General features: G+C 44.6%; 1 protein-coding gene across 3 annotated transcripts in view; it reads left to right on the forward strand.

Moving 5' to 3' along the window:
• The window catches only part of NCOA2 (nuclear receptor coactivator 2), a 262,494-nt gene extending 256,868 nt beyond the window's left edge, over positions 1-5,626 (forward strand). For all 3 annotated transcript variants that reach the window (XM_054017501.1, XM_054017500.1, XM_054017499.1), the window contains one exon: positions 1,842-5,626. In XM_054017501.1, coding sequence (XP_053873476.1) covers positions 1,842-1,853 — 12 coding nt within the window. In that variant the 3' untranslated portion in view covers positions 1,854-5,626. The remainder of the gene's footprint in view (positions 1-1,841) is intronic.
• The last annotated feature ends 11,080 nt before the right edge of the window (positions 5,627-16,706 follow it).

Consider the following 16,706-nt stretch of genomic DNA (forward strand, 5'->3'; position numbering starts at 1 on the left):
AGTGGTTACACCAAAAGTGTAGTGACATGATTCCTTATGAATTTTTACTTTTGTTTGTCATTTTGCATCCATAATGTGCTAATACTGTTGCAGTGTACACTGTCACTGTGTAGTAAGAATAACCACCAAAGCGTAGTTAGCTCCTAATAGCCAGGGCTCAAATGGGGGGAGTGTGTGTGATGTTTTCACTTAATAGATTATATGTATGTTCACAGTTTGATCATCTGTGCTCTGTTGGATTCCACTGGGCTCCTCAGGCTTGACTCCACCTCAGAGAGGTTCAGCTATACCCACAGGCAGGGCTGGATTGATGAACAGACACAAACCTAGGGCCCTGGCTGTAAAGTACCGGGACATAGGCGGTCTGATCTAGCAGTCCCAGCTGGGCTGATAGCCACAAGTTGAGGACAACCCACAAGGCAGTAGTCAGCAAGCAGGGATCAGAGCTGGGATTGATAAGCAAGAGTCAGGGTCAAAGTTAGGTTTGAGTCAGAGACCAGAGATCAGAGGTAGTTACCAGGCTGGAACCAGGAGGCAAGAGTCAGGCTCAGAGTCAGGCTGGAGTTGGAGGCTAGAGACCAGAAAGCAATGTACAGTCTGGAAGTCTGATCAGACAACTTCCTGAGCCGCCATCCAGGGTTAAATAGTGTGCTTAACCAATCAGAGGGCTGCAGGCTGCTGTCACTCTGGACCCTTTGGGATGTACTTTTTGCAGTGCCTTATCTCCACAGTGGTTCTTGGAGGTGGCACAGTGGGACTGTCAGTTGTTGTCCCTGGCTGCTTAGACCCAGGTTCTAGCCCCATGGAACCTTACACTGGCTCTCTGAGGCCTGTGATCTTTTCATAAACTAAGCTTTCATTTGAAAATGCTATTTCCAGCCCTCATGATTGCAAAGAAGAGTTTGAAAAACTGAGTCAAGCGCAGGGCCGGTGCAAGGAAGTTTTGCGCCCTAGGCGAAACTTCCACCTTGCGCCTCCCCACTCCCCCCCACCCCAGCCCTGAACTCTGTGCCTTGCTAGTTGACACCTTTCCTTTCTCTCACTCTTTTTTTATTAATTTTATAACACTTTTAAAAAGTGAAACATCAAGAAAATTGTGAACAAATGGTCTGGTTACAACCATTTCAGATTTGAGATAAACTCTCTCATTAAATAACCTTGTTATCCACAGTCTCCAAATATTGGGTGATCCTAGTGATCATGAGGCCTGCATTATTTAGACAAATCCGAATGATTTAAGGATGTGGTCTAACTTGTAGTTCTTGTGCAGGCAAACTCCCATTGACTTCACTGGCAGTTCTGCCTGCACATGCCTGAAAGATCAAAGACCATTCAGTATCAACACACACACATGAAATGCCTTGCCTTGTCAACTTAAATCAGATCTGTAGGGACAGATTTTTCAAAGCTAGCCACCTAATTTTCTATCTGTCTTTGTGTGTGTGTGTGCGTGTGTCCACGCGCGCATAAACAGAGATTTAGCCACAGTCCTGCAAAGCTCTTAAGCCTTTGCATAACTTTAAGCCTGTGAAAACTCCCATTGGTTCCAATAGTGTTTAACATAACATGCCTGCTTAGGGGCTAAAGTGGGGCCTTAAAGCCACAAGACAGATAATTGCAAACATAAACACTCATTCAACAGTTTTAAAAATTTGGTCCCTTCAATGATGTTTGAACCTAGCTTGTAGTTTGTATATTTTGACTGAGTTCTGTATAGGTGGTTGGTATTTTTAAATGCATCATATGTGTACAATGCCTAGTATTCTTGACGGTCTTCTCACTATCCACGAAGCACTTGGAGATAATTCATTGATGTCTGTTTCCTTTTCCTATTTTTTCAGAAATATTGCTGACCTTGACGGTTGCTGGTTGCTCCTTTCTTCAGCTGCCTGGGCTCACCAGCCCAAAACACTTACCAGTTTGAAGACTTGCATCTATTGGTTTTGACCCAACTGACCTGCCAGCCAGTTCCACTGGAGCGAGCTCAGCTAAACGCTGCAGACAGGATTCAGCTCTGCCTTCCAGAGTGGAGTCAAAACAGTTGTTGCTGGAAGAGCAGCCTCTTCTCTGACAGTCTGAAGCTAGCGTACAGACAGTTGCTCAGTCTGTTCACTGCATTCACCTTAGTGCAACTTAGATCTCTCCTGCGAAGTAAATGTTGACAGGCAATTTTCATAAACCATGTCAGATTGAATGTATTTAAATGTATGTATTTAAGGAAAAACAACCATGCTCTTGTTCTGTTCCTGTTTAGTTCTAGACCTTGGTTTCTTGCTTTTTGTTTTCCCTGGCTACTCAGTCTGGTGCAACGGATTCAATTCCATCTGCAAATCAGTGTTTTGAACTAAGGCCTGCATTTTGGGGTCGTTAGTGGGTTGGACGCTAGTGAGGGTGTGGGCAATGTATGGGGAATAAACAGCTAATCAATTGGTTTGATTTAGGAAAAGATAGAAAAGCTGGACCTTGTAGAAAACTATACAGATCAATTTTGAATGGGTTTAAAGTTATAAAACTGGCTAAAAACATCCTGTGAGAGGGCTGTTTCGTTAGGGGCTTTTTTGGTGGTTGTTTTAAAAAAAAAAAAAAAAATTATAGTGCAAATCATGAATCCAAAAATATAAATGCATTACCTTTTTATGGAATTAAATTCCTGCCTGCCTCTCCTGGCCCTCTTTTCCTCCTCCTCCTCCTCCTCTTCTAATAGGATAAAAGAACAGGTAAGCCCTTCATTTCCCAGGTGTGTTACCTGCAGTTTAGGCTGTACGTAACCAGTTGTTGAACAATGAATTCCAATGAGAAAGCATTTATTGGTGATGGTAGTGGCAGAATTGGGGCATAATATCAAAAAGAGCTAAAGGCACCTGCTTTAAAATGTGTTAATTTCCATTCCCCATCCCTTAGGTGGGAAAATAATGATTTGTTTAAAACTTATGGCAGATATCACTACAGATTTACCATCATGCGTTTTTAATTCTTTTAAAGCAGTGTGGACTATGAGGAAGTTTCGTAAGGTACATAAAATCCACTTTATATGTAAACAAGCAATAATTTAAGTTGAGAACTTAACTGTTTTAATTGTATAATTTTTTTGTGAGGTATACATGTTGTGGAGTTGATTCCAAATGAGGTACTTCAGTATTAAATTAGATATCTTCATAGCCGTGTGTGTCTCCTGAAAAAGTGTTTTGTAAAGGATCACAATGCCTTGATTAGACCTAATTTGTAGGCTTGAGACTTTTCAACTTGTGATTCTGCTCATAAAGTCATTTATCTAATCTATATTATATGCAGCCACTGTAGGAACCAATTCTTGATTTTTTGTATGTTTATATTCTTTCTTAATGAATCTTAGAGAAACTGTTACTAAACAAGCCACTGTTAAGGTGGCTTTTTTTCTTGCCCACTGTGGTTGGAATAATCTTTTACTAAACTGGCATCAGTTTCTGAGGACTTGAAATACCAAGAAATTGATGATGTTTTTGACCTCCTATTTCTCTCCTCTAACCCCCAATCCACACACTTTCTTATCTGAACTCAAATTTTTTGATGTCCTTTAAAATGCAATGCATTTTATAATATCTCATCAGTCATGCCTTTTGGGAGTGGAAGGTTTCTTTCCCTGTAATTTGATTGTTTATTTATGGTGGGGGTTAAAATGTACAAAGTATCCGTTGATCTCTATACACAGCCGATGAAAATATGTTAAAGGTGATTTAAAAGAGTTGTTTCCCATGGAAGGATTTTCCCGAAAATCAAGGAAATCTGCTAATCCATTTGTTTCCCACTCAGAGGGACTCATAACACACAGGGAAACAGCACTTTTCTGCAGTCACCATTTTGTATGTCAAATTCTAAAAGGAAATATTTAGTCAACTGAGCCATCGTGTTTAGCTCTGGTGGAAAACTTTAAAGTAGCTGTCAGCCTGAGCTCCATAGTCTCGTTGATATGATGACATTTTTATTAAACATACATTATATACCTGATTTAAATTTATTTATATAAGAATTGTGTAAATTAGAGGGACTTTAACTTCACACAACACAAAATGTAAATGGGTTTTAAACTAATTTTGTTTGTATTGTATTCCTTTTCAATACTTGACCCTAACTTCTTTCAATAGATTAATCTTTTTCACGGTGGACAAAATGAGTAGTTTAAATTTGTCCCTATTCATGACAGATCTGCAAACCTTTCTATTCGATTTGTAATTATGATACTTCATCGCCCATTGCCATTTTAAAAGGAAGGAGATTATACCTACTACTTTGGCTCAGAATTAGGTTCTGGTGTTTTGAGTTTTTGACTAGCTAATTAAAAAAGAAAAGCGAGTGAAGGAATCTTCAGATCATATTGATCACTGTAGAAACACAAAAATAAATAGCCAAATCAATTCCCTTCATTATCAGTATTTCTCATTCTGTACACAGTAAATTTGTTGGAGAAAGTGCTTGGATTTTGTTAAACAGAACAAATAATCAGTGTTCTACTTATATTACTAAATGTGAAAGGCACATAATGTGAAAAGTATACATACATAAACTTGGTCATATGACCCATTTAAGTGTTCATGTAATGTGGTAAGTTTAAAAAGTGAAGTGAGCTGTTTTGCTACAATGAATTAATTTGTACTCAAAGTTTAAAATTTCGTCCCATACCAATATCCCTTTTGGCCTGTATTAATTGAAAGCAATGTTTTTGCAGTTTATATAATGCATTTTTTAATATATGTTTTAAAATGGAGTTCATATGGGCTTAACACATGAAATGGGTGGCACAGCTCCACTTGCAAAACCCAAAGATACACAATCAGTTTTGAAATGCAACTTAAGCCATTAATTGTTGGTGTGAATTTCAAGTTTTCTAGTATTTGTATGGTAGTATGCTGCCGAAGAGCAAAAGTATTCTCTGCACAAAAGAAAATTACTGTAGTGGCTTTGATTTTAATTAGAATTTTCTCCCTGGTGTTTCTTTGTAGACTAAAACAAAATCTTTTCAGTTTCTTACTACAGGTAAAGCTATGTGCAAGAACCTCAAAATGCTAAAATCTAGCATAATGCCTTAGATCGGTTTTTAAGTCTTGTATATTCCTACCTAGCTGTCTGATGTATTATATTTGTATAGTGAATTGTGTACAATTTTGGAATAAGTGTATCATCACTTACCTTTATGTTGCTGAATAGAGATGGACACATTTCTTCAAACATTTACTGTCATTTAATTTTTTTCCCCTTTTTGTCAGTTGTGGGTTTTATTTGTACAGTTCCTCATCAAGTTGCATCTGAGATGTGTGTATATGAAAAGATTATACAAGGGTAAAATTAAGCAATATATAAACTATGGTTCTTCAGGAGAAAGCTTACAGTGTTTCAGGTTGTGATTTATTTTCAAAGCGGAGTTGACTCTGAACATCACCTTGTTCACCTGCATTGATGTTTGTATTTCTAGTGTGAGCAGTTTATGCAAAGGTAGATATATTCAGAGAAATTTTAAATACATTTATGCAAGTTAATATTGCTTTGCTGATGCTATTTGCTTATTTGATGTTAAATAATGCTATTGTAAATAAAGAATTCTGTTGTTATTGCATCATTTAATAAATTTTAATGCCTTCGGGTTTTACATGGCTTTAGAGATTTCAACGTGTTTCTGTTGTGTCTTCATTTACTCAAATCTGTGTGTTGAATTTGAAATGACACAAGAGGATCGATCAATCTGTAATTTTTAAAAGGACAATGGTGGCTTTTTTCAGTCTAAGAATCTTCTTTTTAAATTTTCAAAGTAGTGGGCCAGGGGACTAGATGGCTCATACTTGACAATGGGATTCAAATCCTTTCCTAGAAAAATGTTTTGAATCCTGCCGAGGTTGGGCTTGACTGAAAATCGTTGCTTTTAAGTGGCCTATTTGAGATGAGTTCTTTATCGACATTTCTTCACATCACTGTTGGCAGTAACTGGGCACCCTTTTTGGCAGTTTCAACAGAGGTCAAGGATGAATGGCATGTAATTTTAACCAATAGAAGGGCCTTCCAGGAAGGGGTAAGACATACTTAGGGTGACCAGATGACAAGAACAAAATATTGTGACACTTGGGGGGCAGCTACAGGCTCACTCACCCCCCTCACACCTCACTGGAGCCATGGGGGAAGGGGGATACAAAGCCTGAGGAAGCCACGGGTCAGGGGTGCGGGGCCACGGCTCCTGCCGCAGCCCCGTCGGGGGCGCAGGGCCCCAGTTCCGGCTGCATCCCCACCACGGGTCAGGGGTCCACAGCCCACACTCCAGCCCTGCTGCAAGCCGCGGGTTGGGGGCGCAGGCCCCCAACCCCCGCCACGAGCACATGGCTCCCACCCGCAGCCCAGCCATGGGCACGGCCCCAGCCGCAGCCCCGCCGCTTACCTGGGGGATGGTTCCCACCCACTGGGAAGCATCTGGCAGGTTCGTCTGGCTCCTAAGGTCAGCGGCGGCCAGCGGGGTTTCCACTCCTCGTGCTGCGCCTGCCACAAGCACTGACTCCAGCTGCCATTGGCTGGAAGCTGTGGGGGCGGGATTTACTTGGGGGCGTGAGTAGCACGCAGCACCCCAGGGTCAGGGGTAGCTGGGGGGGTCTGTGCCCTGTCCGCGCCTGCAGCTCCCATTGGCCACGATGGAGCCAGCGCTTGTGGTAGGTGCAGCACGCAGAGACACCCACCCACCCACCCCGGCCACCCCTGTGCGTAGGGGCAGCAGGGTCCTGCAGCCTGCCGTTTCCTGGGAGCCGCCCCAAATAAGCACTGCTGGGACCCCAGGTGAGTGCTTGCCAAGGTACTCCTCCAGCCCTGAGCCAAAATATCGGGACAAATGGCGTCCTGACTGTACATCAGTCGGGACACGGGACAAATAACTAAATATCAGGACAGTCCCGATTTTATCGGGACATCTGATTACCCTAGGCATACTGGCAAGGCGCTGAACTACCATTCCCCATGCTTTACCAAATACGCAAACTAAGACATTCTGTAGATACAGATTATTGGAGGTCTCTGTTGTCTAGGCTAAAAAACAAATGTCAGAGTTCTGGACTGTCAAGATGTTCTATCAACTTTTTCTAGGAAAGAAGTGAGGAAAAGTGCTTATTTTTATTAAACTAAAACATGACTGTAGAAAGCTCAAAGAGTACTTAATATATGAATAAGCAATGACATCCTTTCACTATTCATGTTGAAGTCCTTGTTTTGAACAAGACACACCTTGCAATATTCTTGTCTTAGCTGAAACTGTTCTGCTATGATCCTCTAAAAGAAAACAATTATGTTGGCTGTGTCATTTTATAGCAGTTTTAGAAGGAGCTATGCCAAATATCTACACATCAAGGAATCACAGGATGCGGAGTGTTATTTCTGAAGAGGATTTAGGAGGGAGAAATACACGTTGACTTAATGTGTATCAATAGAAGAATTGACCCTCCCCCCGTTTGAACATGATTTTGGAGAAAAACATGATTCATTATTCAGTTAGTGCATTCATTCTAGAAGGAACTCAGATTTCTGGACAATAGTATTAGCTTTGAAAATTGAGAAGTCTCAGCAACTGCCTTCCACCAATTTACAATGTACAAAATCTGATAAAGGAGCGAATGACTTTTTTGTCCCCTTTGCAAACAAAGCATTAAACAAGAATTCATGAGACGAATAGGCATATTCTTATGTACACATCATATGCATGGGAATGATTGAAACCTAAATGCAATGTGGAAAATATACCCTCTCAGCTTTCAGAGTAGCAGCCGTGTTAGTCTGTATCCGCAAAAAGAACAGGAGTACTTGTGGCACCTTAGAGACTAACAAATTTATTAGAGCATAAGCTTTCGTGGACTACAGCCCACTTCTTCGGACGCATACAGCTTTGATTCTTACAGTGTAAACTGCAGATCAAGTCTCACAGATCAGACTTTCCATCCTATTCAGATTCTGCCACTCTTACTCATACCGATTAACACCTGGCTCTACAAGTAGTCTGACTTTCTAAAGATGTATTCATTTAGCATTGAAAAGGATGCTACAAATGACCACCTAAATCCTGCCTCTTGTCTCTGAACCAAACTAGTGTTTTATAAGAATGGTTGGTTTTATTACTTCCAGGCAAAATTTAAAAAGATTCTAAAGAAACATCTGCATGACACCAAACACTCTGGTTTCTAATCTGCCCTAACAGGTTATGATTAAAGCTGTAGCAAGTTATTTATCACAGATCCCAGTTATCGTAGAAACGTCCCTAGAGGCTGCAATGAGCTGGACTCCTAAAGCAATTCCGCATACAATGCATTACCGCTGTGACTATTTGCTTCTAGTTCATTAAGGGTAACTGCTTCTCGTCTAAGCTACACCCTTTGCCCAAATGGAGGAATGGTCTTGTGGCCAAAGCACAATGGGGAGAAAGGTCTGGATTGTATTCTGAACTCTGTCACAACTGTCGTGTGTGCTGTAGTCACAAACCCTCTGTCTCAGTTTCCCCACCTATAAAATGGGAATAACAATATTTATTTCCCTGCCTTATGAGATACTGGGAGACTTAATTCACTGATGTTTGTAAAGTGCTCTGAGGCCATGTCTACGCTACAGAGCCACCGCTACAGTGCTGCAGCTATGCCACCATCGCGCTGTACTGTAGACACTTCCTACATCAATGGAATGGGCTTTTCCATCAAAGCAGTTAATTTAGCTAGATAGGTGAAAGAATTCTTCCATCAACCTAGCCGTGGTCTGTACCAACAGTTTAGACAATCTACTACAGTGCTTGGTGCAACATTTTTCACAGCCTTGAGTGATGTAGCTAGGCTGATCTAATTTTTAAGTGTAGAACAGGCCTGAGATTCCTACATGGCAGGTGGTATAGAAGTGCAAAGTAGCATTATTCCCGATATGCTCCCTGCTGGACAGAGAGGGAAGCAGCCCAAAAAGAAGGGAGTCTAGAAGGCAGGAGTGGATAGTTGGGTATCTGTTGTGGGTGGGTGATGATCATTCTTGTGAAGCCAGCTCCACCCAAAGGCAAGAGCCAAAGGAATGTGTGTGTCACTGAGCTGGGTGTATGTTTTATGAACAACATTCTGAATAAAATGGTCTACATTAGCTACAACTTGTGTCTGGACTGTCCTTCATCTGCACACTAGAGGCAAAAAATGTTTTTGGTAAAGGACCTATTTCAGTAGCCATTTCAGAAATAGTGCTGATAACATTTTCAATAAAAAGAGTCATACTTTTTTTTTTAATTTAAAGTAATTTATGAAACATTTTTCTTCCTAAAAAGGCCAATTTTTTTCCTACAAAAAATTAATTGAAAAATTTTGACCAGCTCTAGTCCTCTGAAATCAATGAGGTGACTCGAACAAAGAGAAACTACTCAAGTAAAATTTGTATGATTGGGTCCCATGAGACAAACTCTCAAAAGTTAAAAAGAAAAAGCTTTCTAATTGCTTATACGAAAATATTTGCAGACCAATTTAGGTGTTATAAAAATACTAATCTGAGGTGCATGTTTGAACTTGCACATAAAAACCTGGCTTAATTAAAAAAAACACAACTGGGCAAATATTTTAAAATCAAATTATTTAGATATTTAACTTTTATAACTGGATACTGTGTACTGTTACTGGCATTATTTTGAATTCACGTAATGTTTGTAGTGCTATAAGTCTACATTACACTGTACAATGTAACCTTCAGTCTATGGGGCTCTGATGAGCAAATGCTGTAAGACCCTGGGAGCCCTTAGATGAGTTCCTGCACCAAACAGCACATAGTCTAGGGTCCCAGGCTAAGTATGTGCCTACTTTACTCACAAAGTAGCCTAACTGAACACAGTGGAGACACACACAAATAAAATCTACTCCCATGCTTAAGTATTGTCAGGAGCAGAGTCTAAGGGCCCTATTCTGTTTCCATTTAATTCAGCGGGAAAATTCCCAATGACTTCTCTGGAAAGAGACTGAGCATCCCCTGGAAGGTGGTGATTTGCCTCAAATCCTGCTTATATCAGCATTTGCGAGGAAGCCAGTGGCACCTAGTAAATGGAGGCATTGAATGAATAATACCAGAAGGAATGTTACTGTGCACAGAGCCCCTTTTAAAGCAATAACCTAAGTACACACTTACGTAATAGGCATTCTAGTCTCTTCAGAGATGAGTTGTTGGTTTTTTAAACTGTCTGAATATGTTTACTGTAGACACAAACCACTGCCTGTGTAAAGGCCTCAGTACTCTGAATACCTATCGACCTTCTGTGAATGCCTTCATGTGGCTCCAAGGAAATCATTAGTCAGTTCTGCTCTCCTGGTTTCTATAGGAAGTTATAATTTTTTTATGTTGTGAATAATAATGAAAATTCTGAATAATGGCCCCAAACTGTTATACTGAAGGAACGTGATATGGCTGCAAGCCTGCTTAGAGGAAAAGCCCTGTACTGCCAAGCCCTCTGAACTGTGGATGTCATTACTACTTCTTGGAAAATTAAGGAAGCCGAATTAACTAAAGGTGTGAATTTGAAGTGTATTAGTTAAAACTTAAATTTCAAGCCCTTTTGCCCCTGGGCTGTTTCTTATTCTGTGTTTGTACAGCACCTAAAACAATGGGGTCCTGGTCCAGGGCTGAGGCTCCAAAGTGCTACGATAGTACAAATAAATATAATTATAAAGTACATTAAAGCTCAGGGTGGACAGTCTAATTCACATGAACGATGATAAAACGAACCAAGGTCACTTAACTTCTGAATGATCGTGTCCACACAGGGGTTTAATGCACTTTAACTGAGGCACTTTCCATTCACGACTGTCCTGAGGCCTGGTCTACACTTAAAAGTTAGGCCAATATAAGTATGGCACTCAGAGGTGTGAAAAATTCACGTCTGAATGCCATAGTTAAACCAACCTAACCTCGGGTGTTGATGCGGCTAGTCAACAGAAGAATTCTTCTGTTTATCTGGCTGCCACCACTCGGAGAGAGAGATTGCCTACAGTGATGGAAAAACCCTTCCCTTGTAGGAAACGTCTACACTATGGTGCTATAGCTGCAGTGCCATAACTGTGCCTCTGTACTAGTGCCCATAATGTAGACATGGTCTTAGTGTTCCCTTGTAGCCAAGCCCTCTGTTTGTGTTGCAATACCTGAGCACTGGGGACCAATGATGAAGGCTAAGATTTTATCTCTGTTATTTTTAGTAAAAGTCATGGACAGGTCATGAGCAATAAACAAACATTCACAGAGCCAGTGACCTGTCAGTGACTTTACTAAAAATAACCGGGGGATGAGGGGGCAGGGCTAGGTTGGGGGAGGAATGGTATCTCATGTGGGGAGCGGGGGGACTCACAGGCCAAGCCCTCTGCCATGGCTGGGGAACAGCCCTGGCTCCAGCGGCCACAATGGGGGCACAGCCATGGAGGGCACACAACCAGGAGCAGCGCCAGGGTTTTTGGCACCCTAGGCGGAGGTCCTTCCTTGCTCCCGGTCGTCGTCGTCAATTCTGTGGCGGGGGGGGTCCTTCCGCGCTCCGGTCTTTGGGGCACTTTGGCGGTGGGTCCCGGAGCGAGTGAAGGACCCGCCGCAGAATTGCCGCCGAAGACCCGGAGCGCAGAAGGACCCCCCCTGCCGCCAACTTGCCGCCAAAGGCAGCAAAATGCCTCCCCCCCCAAATCCTGGCGCCCTAGGCAACCGCCTATGTCGCCTAAATGGAAGCGCTGGCCCTGCACACAGCCTCCGCTCTGGAGCTGGCTGCAGCTGCAGCACAGGAGCATGGCCTTGACTGCAGCCGCCAACATGGCCCTGGGAAGCCGTGAGAGGGGTGCATGGCCCCTGCTGCAGCCCCCGCCAAGCCTGGGAGGCCGTCGGGCTGGGGCTGCAGGGTCCTGGTTCCAGCCAGCCCAAAGCCGTAGAAGTCATGGAGGTCCGGTAGAGCCACGGAATCCGTGACTGCCATGACCTCTATGACTAAATCGTAGCCTTACCAATGATAATTTGATAGCATTAACTCTGACTCAGGCCTCACTTTGGTCACGTGGTGTGTATCAGTTGATTCCCCTGGAAATGAATCGTTATCTCCTCCAAAATGGGCACTGACAGAACTTGGTATGTGCAGTGCCTACCTGTAATGGTCTTGATCCCTGTATTATGGCTAAGAGCAACTTGGGTTGTTGGAATCTGGATGCACACCGTCACTGATCAATTGCTGAGCAAATCAAGGCCATGGTAACTGATCACTTTGATTTGTGAATAAGAGAAACTGTGAAAGTGGCTCTTGCTGGGGGCCGGGCTAACGTCCCTCCAAGGCCAGTCTAGACATCCCGGCTTGGGCAGCACCTTGTTTTCTTGCCCAATAACAATGCTTTGTTATTAGCATAGCACTGGGCAGGACTCCTGCTAAATGAGGCATTAACTTCCCCACCCCTAGTCTATTCTAAAAGGAAACCACATCATATGCATACCATGGTAGTTGAAATGATTTCAGCAACCCCAGCCTCATGTGGGGAGGGAGGGGCCTTGGGCCAGCCCTGTGTGGTGTCCTATTTTCCCTTTGGGAAATATGGTCACCCCACACAAGGGGGTTGTAACTGCTTGAACAATCCCAGTTTCTAAAGCAATGTAGATAGTTTTTGTTCCCCGCTATGTGTAGACAAGTCCTAACATGGGGTGAAACTGGACCCTAACTAGGCCTGTCCAGATCTTTCTGATGGTCCAGATCAGTGGTTCTCAATTAGGAGTATGTGTACCCCTGGGGGTACTCAGAGGTCTTCTGGGGATACATCAACTCATCTAGATAGGTCTAGTTTTACAACAAGCTACATAAAAAGCCCTAGCGAAGTCGGTACAAATTAAAATTTCATACAGACGATGACTTATTTATACTGCTCTATAGACTATACACTGAAATGTAAGTACAATATTTATATTCCAACTGATGTATTTTATAATTATATAGTAAAAATGAGAAAGTAAGCACTTTTTCAGTAATAGCACTAACCACGGATATATAGTTTGCTATTTCTCATAATATTGTACTTTAAGATCTGATTAGGAAGTTTCCATGTCAGATATATTGTTCCCCTACTATTCTAAAATGGTGCCTATTCCTGATTAATGCAGTATTTTGTGGTTATGTAGATTCATAGATTCATAGATTCTAGGACTAGAAGGGACCTCGAGAGGTCATCGAGTCCAGTCCCCTGCCCGCATGGCAGGACCAAATACTGTCTAGACCATAGATGGAAATATAACTTTCTGTTTCAGATTTTAAAGTTCATGAAGCAGGCGGAAATCAGACTTGTTGTTATGAAGACCATGTTTCTTGCTGTTTCAGCAATTATTTTTGTGTAGTAACAGGCATATATTGTGATTCTGATAAATCCCTCACTCCTCTGGTAAAATTCTACCTTGCTCTGCGAACACGTATATATATCAACACCAAATGTTGAAAGAGTATAACCGTTGAGAATGTAGAAATCTTCAGAAATGGCCTAACTGTGCTCTAAGCCTACAAACTATTGAATGATAGAGGATGGAAAGCTGAATTTACATTTCTTGGAGTCAGAACTAAGGCTGTTTTGATTAGGTGTGATGGAAATGCTCTTGATGAAAGAGGTGGTGATTTATAAAGATTGTACAAGATCTTTAACTCTGGATTTCTAGTATTTTTAGTTTCAGAGTAACAGCTGTGTTAGTCTGTATCCGCAAAAAGAAGAACAGGAGTACTTGTGGCACCTTAGAGACTAACAAATTTATTAGAGCATAAGCTTTCGTGGACTACAGCCCACTTCTTCGGATGCATATAGAATGGAACATATAATGAGGAGATATCTCTAATAAATTTGTTAGTCTCTAAGGTGTCACAAGTACTCCTGTTCTTCTTTTTGAGTATTTTTAGTGTTTGTGTTACTTAGGAATTGATTTCCTCTGCCTTAACTTCAGGGTTGCTGATTTTTTCTTCAGCAGCAGTAGCTACAGATTTTTGCTTTTCATGTTCTACATCAATGTAACATGTGCGTCCATTATATAATGGGGAAGCTGTTAGCCACGGCCCTAGCTAAAGCTGCCTAAGGAATGTATAGGTGTAAATCCCCATCGGGATCTCCCTAGAGAAGCAGGGCTATGGCCCGAGGGGTGTATTGATGCCTGAGGCAGATCTCTCTCCTGGCAGGAGCCTTTCTGAGATCCCGCTCCTGCTCTGTGTACAGTTAGTGAGAGAGAATAAGAAAACCATCACCCCCTTACAGCCTGGCCTTAAATGCTATCCTCTTCTTCTCCGCAGCCTCCTACCCCGCAGGCCCCTGCCCTTGACATCAGCGCTGAATGACAACGGGCAAAGAGCTGTCCCGCCGGAGGAGCACCGGCACACACCAGCTTTTGTGGCAAGTGCTGGCCGGGTGCGAATCCGGACTGGAGCGGGACTTCGGGCCGCGCCCATCTCGGCTTGAGCAGCCCCAGGGGGCAAGTTCCCGGGCCATGCGCCCTGCTTGGGACGGGGCCCTAAGGCGGCTGCAAGCGGCGGTGATGTCCTGCCACTGAGCTGCCCGGGCTCAGCGGGACCCAACAAAGTGCGCGAGGGGAAAACGCCTCTGCAGCCGCCGCCTTCCCCGCTGGGCCTGGCCTGGCGCCGAGGGGGCGATCGAAGCGGGCCAACGTGACCCACCCCCGCCAGGCGGCTTTAGACCAAACCCAGCCACGTTCCCCTGGGCGGGATCGCTCAGTCCGCAGCAGCGCCTGGAGAAAAGCCACTAGCCTTCAGCCCCCAGCCAGTGCCCGGGGGCTGCACCTGTAGGGAGCGGGTCCAGAGCCCGCCCCGCTGTTCGTTCCCGGCCCGTTTTCTGGCGCTGGGTCAAGTCCCTGTCAATTGCAATGTTTCCCCTCCCTGCCAGCTCCCCGCGAAGGAAGAGGAGCCAGCCAGCCTCGGGTTAATTACCAACGGGGTTGTGTGGTTAGCGAGGGAAACCGCGTTACATTGACCCTCGGGTTAGATCCAGACAAGACAGGTCTAAGCTCAGTTCGCACTGGGCTCTGTCTGTCAGCGCGGGGGGCTGGCCGGGCTCTGTGCTTTCCCGACTGTCCCCATTAGCTACCTTTGCTGGGTTCGGCCCCTTCCCTGATGGGACTTAAAGGTAAGTTTCCTTCCCTAGCTACCATCAAGTGCGGTTAACAGACGGGCTAGGGGTGTAGATGGTCGTTCGAGGCAGGGACTCTGTCGTTTCCCCCGTTAAGAGCCGTTGCATATTCGTTATGTATGAAATAACCTAATACTAAATAACAAGCTGTGACTTACATGGGGAGAGCGACACGCACCCGAACAATTCTCCCCGGAACAGTGCTGCCGGGAGCAAAACCAAAATGCGCGAGTCTCCTGCGCGCTACAGTCATCCCGAGGAAACTCTAGTCTTAGCATGAGGGGGTGGGCTTTCTGCTTTGCACGGGATGGATACAAAAATAAAAAACCAAAACAAAATTCACCTGAAAATGGATCTGCCTGGGGGTCCGTTATTGTTATCCACTTGTATTCTTAGGGCTCTTGGCCATGCACGACCTGACATCATTCCGCCCGGGAGGCAGTCTGTTACTTTTTGCCTTTCACCCTGCAGAATTTGTAAATAACCCTCAGCCCCATCATCTTCTAAACCTTCCGCGAACCCATCTCTGTAATAGTTGGGCTCTGCGGAGGTGTGTTCTGCTCTTTCGGGAAGATGACAGACTGTCTGTCTCTCTCTCTCCCCCCCCTCCCCCCCGCTCGGGCTCTGGCTTTCTCAGGCAGGCAGGTAGATTGAAGCAATAATGTGTGAAAGTGAGCTGCTCCCCAGTGGCACTAAAGAGATGAGCTGATCTCTGGCCAATAGATGGTGCTGGGCTGGGGGGGGGGGAGGAGATGGGTCCCCTACCGTGTCCTTTAACACCATCTGCCTTGAATTGCCCACAAGCAGACCCAGCCTCTAGTGCCCTCCCGAAGCAAGCTGCTCCGATGGACAGAGCCCCGCGGCCCAGCTAGGGCAGCCACTGCTCCCCGGCTAACCAACAAGAGGCGAATTGGGACCATACTGGACCCTTGGACTAGAGAGAGAACCGAGGTGACCCAACTGTGTGAGTAGCATCAATTTTGCAAGCGCATCCCGGGCTTCCTACAGCTGGTCCCCCCGCCCCCCCCCGCCTTTCCCTGCCTGCTGAGGGCTCGGGCGCTCCAGATGTTTGTTGCAGCTGTGGGGTTGTTTAAGGCGCTGCTGTGGATATGCTCAAGTGCGATGGCGCTAGGAAGCCCTAAATCAAAGGGGGAGGTGGAGGGCAGACTCGATCTCTTCTGCCTGGGTGGAGAGCGGATCCACTGCCGGTGACCTCTCCCCCGACCCCGTGTTCTTTAATTCGTGTGTCACGACCCCGGTTTGTTTCCCTTATTGGCCCCATTGATCCTGCCCATTAGGTCAGATTCATCGGCGCTGCCGGGGCTTCATCCTTCAGCCATTGTTAACTTGTTATCTGTCTATTAAAAATAAAGCCCTGGGAGAAGGAGGTTCCCCACTCCCCCTGCCCCCCCCAACTCCTTCCCCTGCCGGTTCGGCCTCGCTTCTGCCCTGCGGAGAGGGACGGGGTCTGTAGCCCGATTACAAACTAGCTGCTCTGGGCTCTCACGCGGGACATGCCACTAGAGCTGGGGGGAGAGGGGGTATCTGCTGGGGAAGGGCCGGGGGCTGGAGCCCCCATTGCAGCGC

The sequence above is a fragment of the Malaclemys terrapin genome, chromosome 2 (genome assembly GCF_027887155.1).
Source record: "Malaclemys terrapin pileata isolate rMalTer1 chromosome 2, rMalTer1.hap1, whole genome shotgun sequence".
Lineage (NCBI taxonomy): Eukaryota > Metazoa > Chordata > Testudines > Emydidae > Malaclemys > Malaclemys terrapin.